Consider the following 22,034-nt stretch of genomic DNA (forward strand, 5'->3'; position numbering starts at 1 on the left):
GAAGGAAGGAAGGAAGGAAGGAAGGAAGGAAGGAAGGAAGGAAGGAAGGAAGGAAGGAAGAAGAAAAAGAAAATAAGAAGTCTAGACCATAACTCAGACTATCTCATGTATTTTTCACTTACTAGTCATAGGACTTTTCAGCCTTGGGTCTTTCATATGTAGAAGTAAGGAAACCTATCCTCACACAAAATCATAGAAAGATTGAGAAGATATGCAAGTTGCCAACTGACACATGAAAATCTGCTCAACATCACTAATTGCCAGGAAAATGCAAATCAAAACCACAATGAGATATCACCTCATACCTGACAAGATGTCTGTTATGAAAAAGACAAGTGATTACAAATGTTAGTGAGGATGTGGAGAAAAGGGAACACTTGCGTACCATTGGTGGGGATGTACATTGGTACAGCCACTATGGAAATCAGCATGGAGATTTCTCAAGAAATTTAGAACTACTATATGATCCAGCAAATCCCACTTCTGGGTATATATCCAAAGGAAATAAAATCATTCTCTCAAAAAGATATCTGCACTCCTATGGTTATCACAGTATTATTCACAATAGATAAGGTATGAAAATAATCTAAGTTGATGGATGAATGGATAAAGAAAATGCGGTATAGGTGTGAAATGAAATACTATTCAGCCTTTTAAAATAAAGAAAACCTATCATCTGTGGCAACATGGATGAACCCGGAGGGCATTATGCTAAGTGAAATAAGCCAGACAGAGAAAGACAAATACTGCATGGAATCTTAAAAAAAAAAAAAAAAAAGGTGAAACTCAGAAACAGAGAATAGAAAAGTGGTTGCGAAAAGCCAGGGAGAAGGTGGGGGGGAGAAATAGCGAGAGATTGGTAAAAGAGCACAAACTTTCAGCTATGAGATGAATAAAGTCTGAGGCTCTAAGGTATAGCATGACTATAGTTAATAACACTATATTGTATAATTGAAATTTGCTAAGAGAATAGAACCTTAATATTCTCATTTTAAAAAAAAGGTGAATATGTGTATGTGAAATGGTGGATATGTTAATTTACTCAATGGGGGGCATCCTTCTATAATACATATGTATATCAAATCATCATGTTATGTACATTAAATATCTTCCACTTATATTTGTAAAAAGAAATTTTAAAAAGATTAAGTGAGAAGGCTAATGTTGAAGATACATAGTAGGTAGTGAATTATTTTTCCACCTCTCTATGTAGAATAAACTGGGAGGTTAGTGGTGTCTCTGACAGAGAAAAAAAAATCAGGAAGAAGAGCACAAAGTGGGTTGGTGTGAGAGGGACAGGATATGACTCCCTGGAGGTGCCAGCTTTCTAGTGGAGATGCCCTCAGGCATTTGAGAACACGGGCAGGGATTCAGCTGGGCATGTGGAATCACTGAAGAAGGAAGTTGGAGAGTGGAGGAAGCAAGGACAATGACATAGTAGGGAATGAGTGCTAAGAACGCTTCCTAGGGCTGCGCCTACACTTAAAGGTGAGGTGAAGGAAGAGAAAACAGTAAAAATGATGGAGAATTAGTAGTCTGAGAGGTCGGGCAAGTTCACATCAGCTCAAATGTTCATGATATACCCACTATGGTCCCAGCACGTGCTAGGTAAAAAAATACCCCAGGGAAAAGAGGTATAGAATGTATATGTAAGGGTTCATTGTCTAGAAGAAGAGACAAATTATATTTGTAATTATAATTGACATAATATATTCATTTTAAAAATGTGTATTCTGCAGTCTTCTCTTGGCTCCAGAATCCCTGCCATACTTTCAAATGCCTGTAGAACATCTCTACCAGGAAGCTTGGCACCCCCATAAAAACTCACCATATTTTTTACCCCAGTATGTGTGCGCATGTATGCACGCATGTGCTCGTGTATGTTTGTGTGTGTATGTGTATGATAGAAATATAATTCAGAGAAAGGAGTAATTTATACCTCACAATCCACACCCAAGCCATCTGTAAATTTTCTACTCTCTCTTTTCAAAATCTATCCCACATTTATTATATTCTTTCCTCTTCATTGCTTATTCCTTACCAAGACATCAGCAAGAGATTTCAAGTTCTTCTCCCTGAGTCCACTCTCACTCCCTCTATTCTGTGCTCTACGTATTAGCAGCATGATTTACTGACACATACAAGAGGCTAAGCTCTGCCTTGTTGATAACTGTAGTAGCTTCTATTTTATAGCGGATATGGTTCGTGCTTCTTACCATGGCTGGCAAGACGCCCTGAGACCTGGCTATGCTTCCTCCAATGTCAACTCCTGGAATTCTCTCCTTATCCAAGTCTTCAGCCATCCATTCCTTCTTTCAGTTCTGGCTGTCCACTCTGCCCAGGACACCTTCCTTCTTGTCTTTGGAGTCCTTTTCTTATCCTTTGGACCTCATCTCAGTATGGCTTTCACATCCTCAGAGACTTTCTCAGTTCATCTTAAGCTATGTAGGTGTCTCCTTCCCCCTGTAGTTATTCTCTATATTTCTATAACCTTCTCATTTCCTACGTGATCTTATCACAATTTGCAATAATATATTGATTCATTCACTCAACAAAATTTATTGAGGCCCTACTATGTTCCGGGCACTATTATAGGAGATGAATATATAGCAGATGAGGCCTCTGCTCTCATAGAACATACATTCTAGAAGGAGGAGATTGACAATAAAAAAAAATAAGTGCATGAACATGGTAACTACTGAATAAACAGTGATTTTATGATAATTAAAATAGGATACTATAGCAAAAAGGGACTTGACTGGGAAGGAAAGTCCTCTCTGAAAAGTTGAGATTTAAGCTGAGATTTGAATAATTAGAATACAACTATTCAAACATCAGAGGGAAGGGTTGCCCAGACCAAGAGGACAGCCAATACTCAGAGTGTAAGCTAAAGCAAACTTGGTATGTTAGAGTGTTAAAGGAAGAAGGATGATGACAATAAGGAAGGAAGGGAAGGAGGGAGAAGGAAGGGAGGGAAAAGGGAGAAGGAAGAAAGAAAGGAAGCCAACATACTTTAGCAGTGTGCAAGTGAGAAATAATGGTGATTTAAACTAGCTAGATGGTAATAGAAATGGGAGAATAGATGCCACATATGCTTTAGAAGTAAATTCGACAGATATTGCTGAAGAGGAGCAGGAAGTAAAAGAGGAACCAAGATGACATCTAGAGTTTGGCAGTTAATTTAACCTTCTGTACTACACCATGAGCTTTGCAAGGACAGGGACCATATTGATTTTATTTACCTGATTCATGATAAGGATTCAATAAACATGATTGAGTGAATGAATGTATGACAAAACAAAATTATGGGAGAAGGGGTGGAGGGATGTCAGAGCAGTTTTCGCAGAAGTAGAGATGCCCATACAAGGCTCAGAAGGATGAATTAAATCTAAGTTGGCAATAAAGGGAAGAGCATTGGATGCTGACAGCATAGCATGTGCAAAAGAACGCAGAGAAGACACATGGACAGAGTAGTGTCACTGAAGTACTTGACCTGCCCAAGGTAAATCAACTCTGTGACTGGGCCAGACTGGTGAATAGACGATTCTCTTTGTCATACCTTGGTACAAAGACAAGTAGTAAGATCTCCGAAGAAGAAATAAAAGAGAAAAGAAATACATATCCAGAAATTTAATGCCAAAGCCATCCTGATTCATGCAGAAGGTAGAAAGCTGCCAGGTGCAGCCCTGGAGGAAGGCCTCGGATCCCACCGAAGTCTAATGTCACCTCCCCAATATTCAAAACTTCACTTGTCTTTGATGCATGGTTTTATGCCATCTTTGGCAGAGAAGCATTTTATCTAAAGAACACATGAGAGCAAACAGCCTTGTTCATCCTCTGAGAATTACTCAGAGAGGATCCGAGGCAAACTCAAAGACAAAAGATTCCCCCAAGCAAACTAGCCAGTATGTTCACTTAAAGGCTTCCATACCAAGCCCTGTTCTTTGAGGATGTGAGTGTATATATCACACAGGGTGTTTCTTAGAAATAAGCACTTAATCGAGTATAAATATTATTAAAGTCATACAGATTAAAGATATACAGAGAGAAAAAAATAGTAACGAAGAGGAAAGACGGAGAAATGGGTTGAGAGAAAGAGCAAGGCACTTAGAAAGAAAGGGAGTAAGAGAGAGGGGATGAGAAACAAAGAGAAAACTAGGCAAACATTAAACATGGAAAGAGGGTGTGCATGATTCTATCTGTCAAAGGGAAAGAAGGTAGATGTTTTTGTTCTTTGTAGGTTAATATGTAAATGACATTCTGATTTATTAGCGGTCTCCAGCAGATGAGGTGATGATTAGCAAATTTCCATATTTATAGAAAAGCAACACTAACTTTCCAGATTTATAGAAAATCAGCTCTTCACAAATAGCAAATTGTGCTATTATCGACATATGGTTTTCTATAAACAGAGCTGAGGTAATTATCCCTGGGACAATTTGTTGGTGGGCTCCTTCTGAATATTAACCACATTGGAAGCCCATTTCTGCCTCACATATTTTAAAGAGGAGGGGCCATGAGATACCTCGGGCAATTAATTAGTAATTCAACACCAAAGACAAGAGCACAGATGAAAGGCTCTACCATGACCACATGATGGAAAGACCATGCATGGGTCCAGGGCTCTGATTCCAGCTTCCTGTAGCCGTGGGGAAGTAATTAACTTCCCTGAGCAGCCTCAGCATTTCTGGGGCTAAAATTGGGATAACAGCAACCTCCAAATGTTGCCAAAAAGATTAAATGAGAATATATACAAAAGCACCTGGAACCTAGTGGGTACTCAACGAACATTAGCTCTTTTTTCTTTCTCACATTTTTGAATGATTCTAAAAAGATCCACTTGAATTAAGTTTTTCAAACTCTTTTATTTATGTTGATTCATATTAAACTCTTTATTTTGTATCATGACCTGTACATGTATATATGTCTATATTTAACTGAAAAAAGTTCTTGAGGCAATAACTTACCTTCACTGCCTGCAGTCCACTATGATATTTTCCATTCTATCCTGTATCATTGTTCAAAATGTTGTTTGTGACCCATACATTGATTTCAAGACCTACTCCTGGGTTACACCCCACAGTTTGAAGAGTACTATGCTACAAGAGGGTAGGAACCATATTTAGATTTGCACACCATTGTATGCCTAGCACAAATGCATAATAAGTACTCAAAAGATGTGTGTGTGAAGTATGAAAGAATGAAAACATGGCTATATGGCTGAACCAATGAACAGCTCTAGCCAAGAATCTAAACAAATGCCCTTTTTCAAACTCCATGTCTTGTTTTGCACACTCAATACATACTAAGCCCTGTGTTGAATGCTAGCAAGACAGAAAAGCATCAGACACGATACTTGCTTTTAAAGATCTTATAATCTAGATGAAGAGGAAAATATTAACATTTGGAAAATTATTTTTTAAAGGCTAAACAGTGTGGAACATATGAATTTGTTAAAGAAAAGAAGTGGCCAACCTAGACTATTGCAGTCAGGGAAAATTCTTGTTCCTGGGAATTTGACCTTGGCTTTGAAATATGGATAGATTTCTCACCCATCTACTCATTAATTAACTAGGTCAGGGGTTCTCAAACTGTAATGAGCATCAGAATCACCTGGAGGGCTTGTCATGACACAGACTACTGGGCCCAATCCCAGAGTTTCTGATTTAGCAGATTTGGGAAGGGAGCCTGAGAATTTGCATTTCTAATAGGTTCCCAGGTAATGCTGATGCTGCCAGTTGGAGTCCACACTTTGAGAACCGTTGTTTTAGCAGTTTGGAGTAAGAACATGAAGGTTGTTGATGTCATGCTATGGAGACTTTATTTAGACTTTATTCTTAGCCATTCAGGACATTAGGGAAGAAGAGCAATCTCCTCAGATCTGTGACATAGATCCTTCTGGTGGCAATCGTTGAGAATGAATTGGGAGGGGTGAGTGAGCCTTCCCCTAGAGACCATTTGGAGCCGATGCAGTAATAAGTAAAAGATGAGAACACAGCCTACAACTGGAGTGGACATGAAGAAGAAGTATGGAAGAGAGCTGTTCAGGGGAGAGATCCGAAGGATCTTAAAGATCTACAAGGGTGAAGGAGAAGGAGGAATCTGGGATGACTCCAGTTTTGGGGCATCACTGACTAAATGGTCTAGCGTTTCCATTAACCAAGAATTTACATTTAAAATGTACATTTTACATAATAAAATCCCAGATTCTCTATTATTAAGGAGGTAACCATGGTGAAATAGAAAACACATAGTTTTAGGGAGCCAGACAAGCACAAGTTAAAATCCTGTTTGTCGTGCTTATTAGCAAGTCATTTCACCCTCTGGACATCAATTCTCTGAAAATGATACTAATGATACCTTATAGGGCTGTCATGAGGACTAAATGAGATCGTGCGTGGCCCATAGTCAATGCTCAGAAAACTGCAAACCACGTTCCAATGTAGGCACTGACCACATTGTGTGCATAAAACTCCTACTTACCAAACAATTCCATTTTTTCTTTGTCAAGCACCAGGATATACTCATAAGTGCCACCCATTGATCCAGACGTTATGTAATGGGTTCCATAGTCATTGATGAACTTAGCATACATGCCGTAATTGTACTGCTCCGGAAGCTCCATTAATGACTGCAGCATTCCTTCATCTAGCATAATATTATTCCTCCTCATCTTAAAATGAGCAGTCTGCACCTTTGTGAAAATTCTCATGAATCTGTATTTCTGCCAACAACAACCGCCACGGAATGAGGGAAGAGAGAAAAGAAAGAATACATTTTACCATATGAGATAATGTAAAAGGTCAGCATTTAGTAGCTGGGGGAAATATATACATTTACATATAAATATATGAGCATAAATACATATAATGAAGTATTAGTATATTTTACAAGCACACATCAGACACCAGTGTGTTCCTGGCTTCTTCTCACATAACTTCATCTCTGTTCCCACTGCCCTGTCCAAGACAAGTTCTCGTTAGCGCTCGCCTGATTAGTTACTACGCTATGCTTCTCTGTGCTTCTCTGTGCTCCTCACCTCTATTCTGCCCCTGCTCCATTCTCACCTCCACTTCTCTCCCTGCTCTAATCGAAGCATTGCATTATGTAACCTCCTACACAAGTATTAGGTACCCATGAAAAATTATGCATAGGAATATTTTGATGGCATGGCAAAATGCAGTATTATTTAATATATTGAACAAATATCTAAAAATGCCTTCATTTACATGCACTATGCTGTGGACATAGTCTTGAATGAGATAGGCCCCCACACTCATGAAGCTTACATTCTAGCGGTAATCCTGTACTGTTAGGTAATAAAGAAAAGCATCATCCTGATGTAATAATAGTAAGAAGAAGAAGAAGAAAGAGGAGGAGGAGGAGGAGAAGGAGGAGGAGGAGGAGGAGGGAAGACGATAGAATGAGGATAATGTTGAATTGGTTTAAGAGGAAGAGGGTCATGTATGGGTATTACTTCCAAGTAATGTACATCTTGATCCAAAGTGACAGTGAAAGTTTGAAGAGGTCACATGCTTTTAGAAAAGTTCACATCGATATGTGATAGTCAGATAATAGAACAATACTTTCCCTTCAGCTAATTTGTGGCAAAGCTCCAAAATATAATGCTGTTGAGTCTTTTTGGTAAATTTCTAATCAATTCAGTAAATATTTCTCTGGCTCCTGAATCCCCCTCCATTGTCATCACGCCCTGTTTGCCCTCCCTACCCTGTGCCTCAGCCAGATGACATATTTTCAGTTCCAAACACACGAGGCATTTTCTCACCTCCAGGCCTTTGCACATGCTGCTTCCCAGGCCTAGAACACCCTTCTGTTAACTCCTGCCTCCCCTCATCTGGAGAACTTGTGCTAGTCATTAGAGCTCACTTTAAGATGATGTTCTTAAAAGCATTGCCTGACCCCTCGGGATAACAGTTAGTAGTGAATGTTCGATGAATAAATGAAAGACCAGTTCAGCATGCCAGCCCTCCGATCTATTTGGAAAAGTAAGGCTTGCATTGGAATTCTTTCAAGTCTAGTTTAGTAAAGCTGGCTGTTCCTCTTTAAGACATTACTATTCAAAGTATTTCCCTACATGCTCCAGGTAACCAAGAAAAAGGATGGGGTGAAGTGATAAGGGTTCTAGTCTCATCGTTCAATTTTATTCCCTTTGTGATGAGTCTGTGTGCAAAGGCGTAATAAGAAAAAACAAACATGATTACCACTGATCAGACGTTTTCAATTATACAAGCAAATGAAGGTTCAATTACTACTGTACTTTTTAATGCAATTAAGGTAATACATGTTCAGTATAGGTTATGGAATACTGTGCAACACGGGCATTATGTTTTAATACCTTATTTTGATACTTGCTTAACTCATTCAAGATCGAAACGCCACGTGATCCAGATACACCCACGTCCACCGTTACAGGGTTGCCTGCAAGGCCTACACCAACAGTGACCCCACCTCCCACAGATGTGGTGTCTTTTACTTTAGAATAAAGTTCATTTGCATCATCGTACATCTCTGAGGAGAAGCTAGTGTCTGCTCGGGCCTGAAAAAGAAACAAATGGATGTTAGCTTTGTGCATATATCTCAATTCATATTTAATATTTAAATCTTTGTCTTGTAAAAAACCTCAAGTTTAAGATTATAGTAAGTCTCTTTAAAGGTTAATCCAGGCATCAGATTGATACTCACTAAGACGCAGAAAATACAGCAGTTTAGTTAGTATTCAGTGCTACTGCTAAAATATTTAAATGTGTGCACGCACACACACGCACACACACACTGATGATTCTGATGAAATGCTATATCGTTCTGCACATGGATTTCTTTCCAGTTGGGTTATGCTTCCTGTAGGGGAGATCGCTTGGTTCCACAATGGAGAGATACAGAAAACCACATCTGGATGTAGACCAGAGTGGAAAGGGGCAAAGGAAGCTGTGCAGCTGATGATAGCTTTAGGCAAAGGTATGCTTTCATGCTGCCTACAAATGTTTGGTTATTTTATTCCAGGCACGCGGTAGGGTTGCATTTCTCTGCCAACTTGAACTGAGCCATTTTCTTTTTTCTCTTTTATTTTTTTAGGCCCAACCATGCCGAGTTTCCGAGATCAGATGGGGTCGGGCTTGCTCAGGGTGGCATGGCCGTAGACTGAGCCATTTTCTTGTGTCTAGCTTGAGCCAAGGATGTAAGGGTTAAGAGCCCTTATGAGGTTCACTCTACAATCACAAGATCATATTTTGAGATAGAGCTTCCATTAGATTGGGTCCTGAGTGTCTGTTGATGAGAGTTTCGTTTCCACCTTAGATTGGGCAAGTAGCATGAGCGGGGCACCCTTGCCTCAAGGTACTGAGATTTCAGAATACTTTGTTGCCATAACACAGCCTAGTCTGTCTTGCCTGACACATAGGCCCTAGGCCATTCTTGAGGCTCAGACAATGGCATTGTCCCTGTCTTCCAGCTTGGCAGAGGTGGAAGTGGGATGGGGGAAGCCAGCTTCTTAAAAAGAAACTCCATAAGCCTGACCTTATCTTCTGTCAATATTTTTCATTTAGAAATTTGGAGGAGGGGGGATGTGACTAGATTATTGTTTAGAGTCCTGAGATTCTACCATCTCTCTGTACAGTTAGACTGTGTATAGGTATAATGTGTATAATCTATCCTCCTTTCTTAATGACAAAGATTTGGGCTTAGTTCAGGTAGATCTGGGGGTAAATCTGTGTCTGCGACCTACTGCAGTACAACTTTGGGCCTGACACTTTATCCCTCTAAGTCTCTGGGATTTTTTTAACATCTAAAATGGGACAATGATAACATCTAGTCCATTGTATTGTTATGAGGGTTAAATGGGAGCCTTTGTGTGGAAGTAGAAGATCTGATACATAGTAAGCATCCAATGAAGTTTGGATGAAGATGAGGGCTGAAAAAATGAATGGTGAAGAGCAGGCTCTGGAGCTGATCATGAGCTATGTACTACTCTGAGTAACCAAGAGACTGTCGAATTTTAGAGATGAAGAGAATCTTAGGGATCATCAGCAGTCTGCACTTCTCAATAGCAGAACCCTTTCTTCAAACAAAATCATATGCAGAAAACCAAGATATAAAAATGATCAATAAGGAGCCTGTTCTTGGCAAAGCAAGGGCATAGGTCTCAGAACCCTGTCCAGCTGCCTCTTGTCCTGCCACCACTTTACAGCTTAGAAAACTGGGCCCTGGGGAAGGGTAGTGAGCTGCTCAAGGTCTTGTATACAGTTGTCTCTCGTTCCTCGTCCCTCTGTTGGGAATGGTTCCAGGATCCCCCACAGATACCAAAATCCACAAATGCTCAAGTTCCTTACATAATAGTGTAGTATTTGCATATAACCTATGCACATCCTCCCATATACCTTAAACCACCACTAGATTATTTATAATACCTAATACAATGTAAATTGTGTGTAAGTAGTTATTATACTGTATTGTTTAGGGAATAGTGACAAGAATAAAAAAAGCTGTGCATGTTTGGTCCAGATGCAGCCATCATAGGCCTAACCACATAGTATATGTCAGCAACGATGTAACATTTATTTTAAAAATATATTCAGTCCACATTTTGTTGAATCCACGGATGTGGAACCTGTAGATATAGAGTGCTGTGTGTTCTGTTCTTATCGTCTAACAGGTCTGCAACTTGGAAACAGGTCTTTGGGCCCCAAATCTATTTTACTGATTTTGGAATGGAGCCTAGTTTTAGCAGATGGGTGGTCACATTGACCTTGTGCCTCTCCCTGGCTCTGCCCTTGCCTCTTAGTGCCCTTCAGTACTGAATATGTGTGGGGCAGGTGTAAAGGGACCTTCAGCCACCAGCACGCTCTACAGGAGATACAGTCTTCTGCAATAAGGCATCTATCTCCACCAACAGGCCTCTCCCTCCTGCCTCCACCCTACTGGGGCCTTTGAGTGCCTCTGCTCAGACTTACTTCAAAGTGGTACGTTAGGAAGTTGTAGGGTTTCCGGAAGTACTTTTCATCATCTCCATAGTAGAGATGCTCACAGGCGGAATCATATCGCAGTTCCCTCCATTCTCCATTGTATACCGTCTCACACTGGCCCCCATAATACCTGGCATCGTACACGCTCTGAGTTTCTTTCTGGGTCAGGATATTATACCTAAATTGAAAAAATAGGCAGCTTGTGGGAGAGAGCACTGGAAAGGCAAAGATAACAAAATATTCTCGGGAAGATGTAGCTGGTAGTCTGAGCAGTGGTTTCTCAAACTGTGTTCTGTGGAGCCCTAGGGTTCCTCAAAGTACCTTAAAAGCCACTTTGGGTAACAATGGGAGACTGAGGGGGCTGGGCCCAGGCCTTCAGGTTCTCTCCAAGCAGAGCAGACAGATAGCTCCATTCAGCATCTAAAACAGTGCTCCCAGATTGGAGGCACCCCTAAATATTTGTTGAATGAGTTACAGAAGAATATGCAGAATGGACAAGCACAGGAACCAGACAGTCTGAATCTGTTTCCTATCCTTGCTACATCTAGCTGCGTGACCTTGGGCAAATCATTTAACTTCTCTGTACCTCAGGTTAGTCATTTGTAAAAAGCATTTAATACTACAGAGTTAAACATGAGCTGAAACATGTAAAGGAATCATAATAGCACTTAGCATGTATTAAGTACTAAATAAACATTGTTGCTATAAGTATTATTTCAGAAAAGGGCTCTGCTGCTAAAAAAAAAAAAAATTGAGTTTGAAATAGTTGATGTAAGTCATAGTGCCAAGCTAAGACTCTAATCCTTAGAAAAATCCTTTTCTTCAAGGCAGCATGGAATGTCAGTGCACAGTTTGAAAGTCAGAAAGCTCCTGTTTAATTTCCAACTCTATTATATACTAGCTGTGTGACTTTGGACACATTATAGATACCTTCTGAAGTTCATTTCCCTCATTTGTAGAATAGATATAATAAAACAACATCTCATGGTTTTTATGAAATCTAAATGAGAGTATTAAAGAAGAACAAGTAAAATTGATAGGACATATCAGGCACTAAACAATTATACTTTCTTTCCCCTAGCCTAATACCCTTCCAGAAATATTTTCCCATAATTCCCTCTCAGGGATTTCAAATCTATCTGCCCAAGTTCTAGACTTTAGGCCATGGATGGTTTAACCATATTTAGGTAAAAGTAATATGAAACAGGTGAAATACAGCTTTAATTTTCTAAAAATAGAAAGTTAACAACAACCACATTTAGAGTTGGCTAAGCATTCTAAGATCTGACAGTCAAAGCCTCTTTTGTTATAGATAATAAAATGACTGCTTGTCTCTGTCTCTCAAACTCCTATTGGGCCTTTAAGGCCATCTCCAATGTTGCCTCCTCTGTATGTCCTTCTTTGATTATCCTGAACAGACAGTTGTCTCTCCTCTATGGTCCCATGGCATTCAGTGATTACTGTGTCATGTATGTTTGTGGCCTGTGTGGAAAGGCACAAAGGCAGTAATCTGAGCAGGGTAAAAACTGAATAAAACCTGCTTCAAAAGAATAAATGGACAATGATAGAGCACCTGGCATATAGTAGAAATTAAATGTAAGTTAACTTCCTTTTTCTCTTCCTTTCTCCATCTCTTCCTTCATATAGTGGCAGTGATGTAATATTAACTGTGAGGAATTGAATATACACCATACCAGATATTTAACATACGTTAGCTTTAAACCTTGTGACAGTTTTGTGAATGTAGAAATTGAAGCACAGAAAAATTAAGTAATTTGCCTATAATTGCCGCTGGATTTTTTTTTTTCCTAGATTTTTTTTTTTTGACACAAATCTGAATTCTTTCCCTTTACTTCACCCTGAAGTTTCTCCCTTTTCTGCTGTTGAATGTGTTTCTGCCTGTAGCTGACAAGTAAGTATAGGCTTTCTAATAAGCCAAACAAAAACCAAAGGAATAATAAGCCCTAATATTATACTGCTATCTCTAAGCACAAGAAAAGCCTACATATATTTGGAAAATCTGGCTGCAGAAGCGCCAGTAAAAAGAAAAAGACATAGTTGAGAAAGTCCACTTTTAGGAAATCTGCTCTACAGAAATATTCACACATATTTACAAAAATATGTGTACAAGAATGTTCATTGTAGTGTTTGTTAATAAGAGAAAAAATGAGAAACAATCTATCAATAGAAAGTAGACATCATATACTTATTATCATCATAATAAGTTATATAATTATACTATAAGAGAAGAGTCGGCAAACATTTTTTTAACAAAGGGCCAGAGAGTAAATATTCTAGGCCCTGCAGGTTGTAGGTTTCTGTTGCAACTACTCAACTCTGCCATTGTAGGGCAACAATTGTGTTCCAATAAGACTATTTATAAAAACAGATGGCAGGTTGAATTTGGCCTTTGGGCCATAGTTTACTAACCCCTGTTATAGAACTCTATGTTGCTTACAAAGAAACAATAGAAAATATGGGAAAATATAGGGGGAGTTCTTCAAAATATTTTATTAAGTGAAAAAAGCAAGTTACAGACGAGGTATAGTATGATCACATTTACATAAACTATACTCATGTCTATTATGCATCACACCTACTATAGGCATTTTCTCAACAATGTATATTGTCAGTTCATTTTTATATGATCTAGAAGTGCCTACACCAAACTATAAATGGGGATCAGCTCTAGGGAGGGCGGTGAGAGAGGGTGATTAGGTGGGGTGCAGGTAGGGAAGGGTGAAGGAAGATTTTTCAGTTTTTACTTCAAACATGTATGACTTCCATAAAAATAAATAAAAATTAAAAACTGGGAAATGCTTAAATTAGAAAACAAGATGTCAGGAAAGGCCTCTAAAATCCTGAGATAGATAGGAAAACCATCAAAATGTCAGCTATTGGGGGTAGAGGAGAAGCCCTTCTATTAGCTTTAATGTTTAGTATGGGCAAAGCACATTCAGAAAGTATATTTGAAATGCTCTTGATTGATTCACATGAGAGCAAGTCATTGTTTGTGATATTTTTGCCAAAAAGGCGGTAATTCTTTTTTAAGTCAACATGTAGATATTTTATGCTTCTACTCTGTTCACTCCGCAATCACTCTCAGAATCTGTAATAATCCCCTTTTATTGGTATAGAATTTGATCACATTCCCCCACTCCCAACATTCATATGTTGAAATCCTGGCCGCTCCCCACTGCAAAAAAAAAAACAAAAAACCCTCAGAATTAGACTGTGTTTCGGTGATAGGGTATTTACAGAGGTAATTAACTTAAAATAACATCATAATCCAATATGACCAGTGTCCTTATAAAAAGAGGAAAGTTGGACTCAGACGCATTCAGAGGGGGGACTGTGTGAAGACACAGAGAGAGGACAGCCATCTACAAGCCAAGGAGAGAAGCCTCAGAAGAAACCAACCTTGTTGATAACTGATCTGATTTCTAGCCTCCAGAACTGCGAGAAAATAAATTTCTGTTGCTTAAGCCACCCAGTTTGTGGTACTTTGTTAGGGCAGCCCAAGAAAATTAATACCATTGATCTGAAAAAAAATGGAAGTTGATCATATTTTCATAAGTGTATATCTACATGCACTTACAGGATTCTAACTTATCTGGTAGGTGAGCTGTGCTCGCAGGACAATTAAGCCATAATGAATGAGAGCTGCATTTCACCCGACCCCAGGTGGGCTGCAACATGGCCAGGTCACTTTGGGATGATCACTACATCTCCCCATTTCCTCATTTGTAAAGATACAGTTGGTCATATTGATTTGTTCCAATTCAACCAATACTCAGTCAGAGGCTATTATAGGAAAAGCTCTGACATCAGGGCTCAGGTGATGAAAAAAATTAGTCAGAAGCAGCTTCTGTCTTCAAAGAGTTTACATTCAAGTTAAAGGACACAATCTGAGGCAAAGACAGAGTACCAGGGAACTAACAATACTGAGTATCACTACGATCTTGGCCCTGTGCTGGGTACTGAAGGAATAGAAATAACGAGTTCTTACCTGGGGCTGAAGGACATTGCAACAGATGTCCTAGCCCTGTTGGATAAGTGCTGGAAGCGTAGGACACACAAAGGACCCAGAACAATGGGAGAGGACTAAGGCAGCCTAAGCAACGTCAAGGGGAGGGAAGGGTGTGTCAAAAAGAGTACATAAAGGAGGTGATGCCTAAGTGTCTTGGTCAGCTTGGGCTGTCATAACCAAATACCACAAAATGGTGACTCAGATTAGACATTTATTTTCTCATAGTTCTGGGGTTTAAAAGTCCAAGATCAAAGGTTGGTTTCTGGGGAGACCTCTTCCTGGGTTGCCGACGGCCACCTTCTCACTGTGTCCTCAGTTGGCCTCTTCTCCACACATGATGAGAGGGATCTCTGGTGTTACTTCCTCTTCTTACGAAGATACCTGTCCTATTGGATCAAGGCTCCACCCTGTGACTTAATTTAACCTTAATTGCCTCCCTAAAGGCCATATCTTCAAATACAGTCACACTGAGGTCAAGGGTTCAACAAATGCATTTAAGGGGGACAAAATTCAGTTCATTACAATAGGTAAGAAGTTAGACAGGTTAGAACATAGAGAAGGGCATTTCAGAAAGAAGGAATTAAATTTATTAAGTCTCAGAACAAAAGAGTGTGATGGTGTTCAAGGAACTGAACCTGAGCATAATATATATGTTGAAGAAACTTAGAATCGAGGCTGATCGAATTTCAACAGACAAAGAGACTGTGGCCTGGGAGATGTGAGTAAGCAGTAGTGAAGTGGAGAGTTGAGCTCCCTTCCATGGCATCCCAAATCCATTTTCTTTTCACTGTTAGCCCTGGTTATACCAGCAACTGCAGTCCAAAGCAGAATGTGAAAAGGGCTACCGGAAAGTGCACTTGGGTCAGTGAAGAGTTATCTTCCTGGGACATCAGGGAAGCCTTCATGGAAGATGTGGCTTCTTAAATGGGCCTCGGAAATGGAATTGAGGTGAGAGGAGTGAGCAGTAGAATAGGAAGGGATAAAAGGAGAGGAAGACTCTCAGGCAGAGACAAAGAGGAGAAAACATAACTTATGTCATGTAACCAGGACTGAGTAAGCCCCCATTATGAAAGTTTGTGTTCCCCCACATTTCATATGTTAAAATCCTAACCCCTAATGTGATGGTATTAGGAGGTGGGGCCTTTGGGAGGTGCTTAGATCATGAAGGCGGAGCTCTTGTGAAGAGTATTAGTGTTCTTCTGCTTTGTGAGGATACAACGAGACCTGAAAGAGAGGCCCCTCACCCGATCATGCTGACACTCTGATCTTGGGTTTACATCTCCTAAAACGGTGAGAAATACATTTCTGTTGTTTATAAGCCCCCCAGTGTGCGGGATTTTATTTTAGCAGTCCAATCCGACTAAGACACCACCTTATATGACAGTGACAGCTGCCTCATAGAAAATACTCCAGAAGAATCCTCCAAAAAGATCCTATTCTGTCTCCAAAACTAATATTCATAATTGAAGAGAAATCATTCCCTGGCCCCCAGATAGCCAGGAGGCAGTGACTCACCCAGAGGCTGCCCTCTCTGATCCTGGAATCGGGTCATACTGGCTGCAGTCATTTTCAATGACCCTGACATCTTCACAGTCGTCCTCATCAGAGCCATCAAGGCAGTCCTGGTCTCCATTACACACGAGGTGGCGTTTCAGGCAGCGATCTGAGAGACGGGAGGCTGTGGATGCTTCTAGAGCCTCCCAGACCCCTCCCTCTCCCTTATGATCATTCGTAGTCATTCATGTCTGTTCCACCTCTGAAATAGCCCCTCAGTCCTCTCCATCCTTTTTCATCCTCTTTTCATCCTCACTACCTCTGCCCTCCTTCCAGCCTCACTGTCACCCATCTACAGCCCCCCAACTCAGGCCCTACCAAAGGCTCCCCTCTAAAACCTAGCCTCCACATTTCATCACCAGTGAGCTTTCTAAAATGCCAGTCTGGCCCTGTCATCTCCCTACTCTGTATCCTCCAGTGGCTCCCCACGCCTCTTCCAAACGCTACAGTCTGGTCCCCAGTTACCTACACGGCCCATCCCCTGCTTCTCTTCCCAAGGGCCTAACCTGCAATTATTCCAGACTGATTACAAGTCCCTAAATCCCCTTGCTTTTGCACATTCTGTTTCCTCGAAACTCGGCTCAAATATTATTTTGAAGCTTGCTCTGACTCTCCAAAGCAGATTTAGGTACCCGCTGCTAGAGAGTCCCATTGGATCATGTACTAATGCCCATTACACTGACTATCACATGACATTGTCATACACTCCTTGTAGGTCTCTTTCCCAAAGAGCCTAGGAGTATCTCAAGGTCAGGCACCTTATTTTTTCATCTCTATATCACCAGCAGGTAAGTATACTTAGCCTGGTACGTAATACATGCCCAGTTAATATTTATTCAATAAAAAGATGAATGTGTGAATTATGTCTTTTCCAAATGAATCAACAGATTTTTCTACAAACTTGCATCAAAATTACTTGAACTGTTGGCTTGACTTAAAATACAGATTCCTGGGCCCCATCCTAATCCTGCAGAGTGACAACTTCTAGGGGAAAAGCTCAGGAGTCTGCCTTTTAACAAGCTCCCTTGGGAGTGTTTGGCATGTTAAGTTTGACAGGCACAGCTGTTATCCCGCCGAAATGCTACTCACCTGTCTCCTTACACTGGAAATCCTGTCCACACTGTGCTTGCCTTAGACAAGCTGAGGGACTGCGACAGCTGACTTCTTCCCAGATGTCACCACTGCAGATGGTTCCCCCAAACTTGTTTGGCTGCAGGAGGCTCCGGTGTCGGTACTAAATCAGATTTTGAACCAGACACATTTATTGTGTATCAATCTACCAAGATTTGTGCAGGCAGGTCTCAGCTCGACATAAGGAACAACCGTCTAATGATTGAAAGGTGCCTAAAAGGCTGTCTTTTGAAGGGAGGAGTGTTCATTAAAAAGTGATGTTCAACCAGAGGTGGGACAATCACCAGCCAGAATATTGAATAAGGCCTCCAAGCATAAATGAAAGGCTTAAACAAGATATGTCTATGGTCTTCCTACTTTCTAGGAAGAACCCCCTCCCCACTTATTCAACTAGTTAGTTCCTTTCATCTTTTGAGATTCGTAGTTTACTTCCTCCGAAAGCCTTTCCTAACTAACATATTCTACAGTTCCCTACACGTCCCTCTCTTCTTAGAACTTGTCATGTAAGATTGTGATTGATTGTCTGCTCATTTGTATACCTTTCCCTTTCTCACTAGTCTAGAAACAATTTGTACATGGTGGAGAAAGAAGGACTATATCTTATTTGGGTTCATACACTTGACACTTGATCTACAGTCAGGTACACAGGAGGCACTTTTAGAAAATGTTGCTTTTCCTTTGCAGTATTTCTTCTGGTCATGGCATCCCCTCTTTCTGTGAGACATACCTCATGTGGTTCAGTGGGGGTGAGCTCACTCCCTCAGTCACAGGGATGTATGGGTGTGAACCAGCCTGAGCAACCAGGGCACCACATTTGCCAAGTTGCAATGACTGGTGCAGGGACTGGTTCATGGCTCAACCTTAGAGCAGAGTCTTCTTTAAGGGTTTTCTTTCAGAAATATTGGAAAAGACAGTTTCTTTTCACTGAAGTTGCTAGAAACTGCAGGCATGAAGTACATCTTGTCTACTATGTAGTAAGCTCATCCAGGAGAGAGAAACAAAGAGAGTTCTGAAGACATCATCTGAGACCCTGGGTCCAGCTTTGACTGCAGACAAATAAATACTTTTTAAGGAAGAACGGAAAGAGTAAAAATGCATACCAATCTTGGGGCTCTGTGGTCTTATGATATTGTGGAAGGAAGAAGCTAAACACTAGGATATTCAGAGATATTTAGTTCCCATCCCTGCCTCTAAGAATCTTAGAGTCTAGATAGGGGGTAAAATATATAACAATACAAAACATGCTATATGGAGAGCTCCACACAAAATGTCCAGTAAAGCAATGTGGACCCCATATTTTCTGCTGCCTCTTACCTTGGCTCCGCCTTCAGGCCCCTTCTTCAAGAGCGTTAGTAAGTAGGAAGACAATTATTTGAGTGGCAAGAGGTAGAAGTTTCTGACCTGAATCTATTTCTTACATGCTGTGTTAACTCTCAGTGCTTGGTAATCTGTGCCTCAGTTTCCAAATCTATAAAATGAAGTGGTTGACCTAGTTTGACCTCACTAAATACAGTTACTAAATATTCTTTCACAAGTGTCCTACATTTGAAAGAGCACGGGCATGGGAATTAGATCGACTTGGGTTCAGATCCCAGATTCACTCATCAACTGACCATGAGCAAGTCACTTACCTTTCCCAAGCTTCTGTTTTCTAACATGTAAAATGGATGTAATGACATTTTACCATGAAAGGGTTTTATGAGAACTAAGCGAGAGAACAAATAAGGAAGCATCTAGCCCTGGGTCTGGCATATCATTGGTACTCAGAAAACAGGAGTGGTTTCCACATCATCATCATTATCAATGTTGATGATTCCTTTCCGGAAGATTCAGTGGGTGAGTGGAGAGCAGTGAGCTTCTCCCTCTCTTTCCTCTAGCCCATTTCTGCCTACTTAACTACTCATTAGCAAATGGAGGTGGCAAAAAGAGGTAAAGATCAAACCTGTCCACTTGCCTTCCTGCCTTTCAGTTAACGACAACAGTGAGATTAGTAAACTCTGTGGGAAGAGATTATAATTAATGATCGATTTGGGAATATGAGATGAGGATATTTTAATTTTCTACCCATATCTTGCCTCCAAATGCAGTAAATAAAGGAATGCTCAGCATGTCAAAGTAGAACCGATCCTCTCTCTCACTTCTTTAAAAAGTTCATCACAGTTTAGAGACCTGCATTTACCGACGTGATGATAATAGTGATGGTAGCTACCATGTATCGAGTGCTAACTATTGTCCAAACACTTCATTTTTTTTATCTCATTTAATCTTCACAAGTTTAGGTTACATACTATTATGAATCCCCTTTTAAACTGGGCTGGAGTTCCAGTTCTACCACTTAGAGTATATGTGTCACTGGGTAAATCACCTAACGTTACTGACCCTCAGCTTTCTCATCTATTAAATGAGAACTATCTTAGAGCACTGTGAAGATAAGTAATAATGCACATAAAGAAATTAGCACTTTGCCTGGTTGCTGGCATGTACTCAATAATCATAGCTGTCAAAATCAGTGTTCTCGTAGCCAGCTGTTGGGCTACTCCAGGATTTACAACTGAGTGAGAATGAGATAAATGACCTTTACTCTCCATGTAGTTCATGGAGAGGCCGTAAAGTGATCAGGCACACGGACTTTTTGACCAAGTTTTAAATCCAGCTCCGGCCCTTTCTTAATAAGTGATCCAAGAGAAAGGGGATGATGATATCTATCGCAGTCGGCTGTGAACGTCAAATAAGACAATTTATTTAAAGCATTAGCACAGTGCCTGGTATGTAAAAATAATTTAATAAATGGTAACTGTCAATGCCATTATCATCCTTCGTGTGGTTCGTATACTTGGAATGATGGTGCAAACATGAGGTTCATTCCCACCAGCTCCCTATTTTCTAGGCTGTTAACAAATAATAAAGACATTGAGTTGCAGAAAGGTTAGTGCAGACATTCCCTGAGGGACTTCTTCGTGCTTTCACCTGTGGTGGGTATCATTAAGACGTAATTTTCTTTTTTAGCTAGTAGATATTGTTTCTTTCCAGAAATGCACATCTTCGTTAGTGTGATTTTGAAAGCAAGAAACATATTAATAAAAAGAAACTAGAGTGTCTTTCACATAAATAATAGGATTTAATTATTTTAAGGATTACTTTAAAGATACATATATCTTTTTTGGTCATTAAGGAATTTACTTAATTCTGATTTAAACTGTAAGGCATTGACCTGTGCTATCTGCTACTTAAACTGCAACACACACACACACACACACACACAGACACACACACACACACACACACACACACAAAATGTAGTTGGGGATATATAATAGGCTGAATAATAGCCATGCAAAGAAATCAAGTCCCAATCCTTAAAAGTTGTAAATGTTACTTTGTTTGGAAAAAGGGTCTTTGCAAACATCATTAAGGTTTTTGAGATGAGGAGATCACTCTGGATTAGCAGGGTAGGACCTAAATATCATTACAGTGTCTTTATAAGTAGAAGGAAGGGAAATTTTACACAGACACACAAAAGAGACACATGAAGGAGGAAGAGGCAATGTGGGCACAGATGCAGAGACTGGAGTAATGCAGCTACATGTCAAGGATTGTCGACAGCCACCAGAAGCTGGAAGAGGCAAAGAACAGATTCTTCCCTAAAGCCTCCAGAGGGAGTGTGGCCCTACTGACACCCTAATTTCAGACATCTGGCCTCCAGAACTGTGAGAGAATAAATTTCTGTTGTTTTAAGCCATCTAGTTTGTGGCAATTTGTTACAGCAGACTCAGACAACTAATACAGGAAGGATGTCAAAGCAAAACGAGCATTTGGGGGCCAAATACTGTGAAGCAAGGACAGTCTAGGATTCTTTGGCATATCTCTGGGATGGGAGAGGTAGAATAATGAATTTCAGGCTCTGAGTTGAATAAACTAGGTAGAGATTGTGTTTCCACCTTGCTGTGGTTTTGAATGGCTTATCAAACCTTCATAGGGTACTTTCACATCTAGCTGAAGCGTGGGTCAGGGGTGAGGTGGACCACCAGCTAATTCTGCAAAAGCTCAGGCAAGAGAAGGGCAGAGCTTAATTCAAGGCATTGGGAGTGGGGTTGGAGAGGAGGACACAGATAGTAATTATAAAAACAGCTAACATCTGCCAGATGTCATAAGTGCTTTGCGCGCATTACTCATATAACTTTTATAGTAACTGTGATGTAAGCTTGCTTACTATTCCCATTTATAGATAAGGAACCAAAGGCACAGAGAGGATAAAAAGTATGCCTAAAGTAACACAGTAAATAAGATGCAGAGCCAGAATCAAGACTGCAGAATCAGAGCTTATACCTTTAGAGTTGACA

General features: G+C 40.3%; 1 protein-coding gene across 1 annotated transcript in view; it reads right to left on the bottom strand.

Moving 5' to 3' along the window:
- The window catches only part of C8A (complement C8 alpha chain), a 53,245-nt gene that overhangs the window by 19,487 nt on the left and 11,724 nt on the right, over positions 1-22,034 (bottom strand). Inside the window, exons 3-7 of the mRNA XM_011370417.1 lie at positions 17,653-17,797; positions 16,525-16,672; positions 10,968-11,157; positions 8,357-8,557; positions 6,484-6,724 (exon numbers count right to left, since the gene is read on the bottom strand). Coding sequence (XP_011368719.1) covers positions 6,484-6,724; positions 8,357-8,557; positions 10,968-11,157; positions 16,525-16,672; positions 17,653-17,797 — 925 coding nt within the window. The remainder of the gene's footprint in view (positions 1-6,483; positions 6,725-8,356; positions 8,558-10,967; positions 11,158-16,524; positions 16,673-17,652; positions 17,798-22,034) is intronic.

This window comes from Pteropus vampyrus, unplaced genomic scaffold (genome assembly GCF_000151845.1).
Source record: "Pteropus vampyrus isolate Shadow unplaced genomic scaffold, Pvam_2.0 Scaffold170, whole genome shotgun sequence".
In the NCBI taxonomy this organism is placed as follows: domain Eukaryota; kingdom Metazoa; phylum Chordata; class Mammalia; order Chiroptera; family Pteropodidae; genus Pteropus; species Pteropus vampyrus.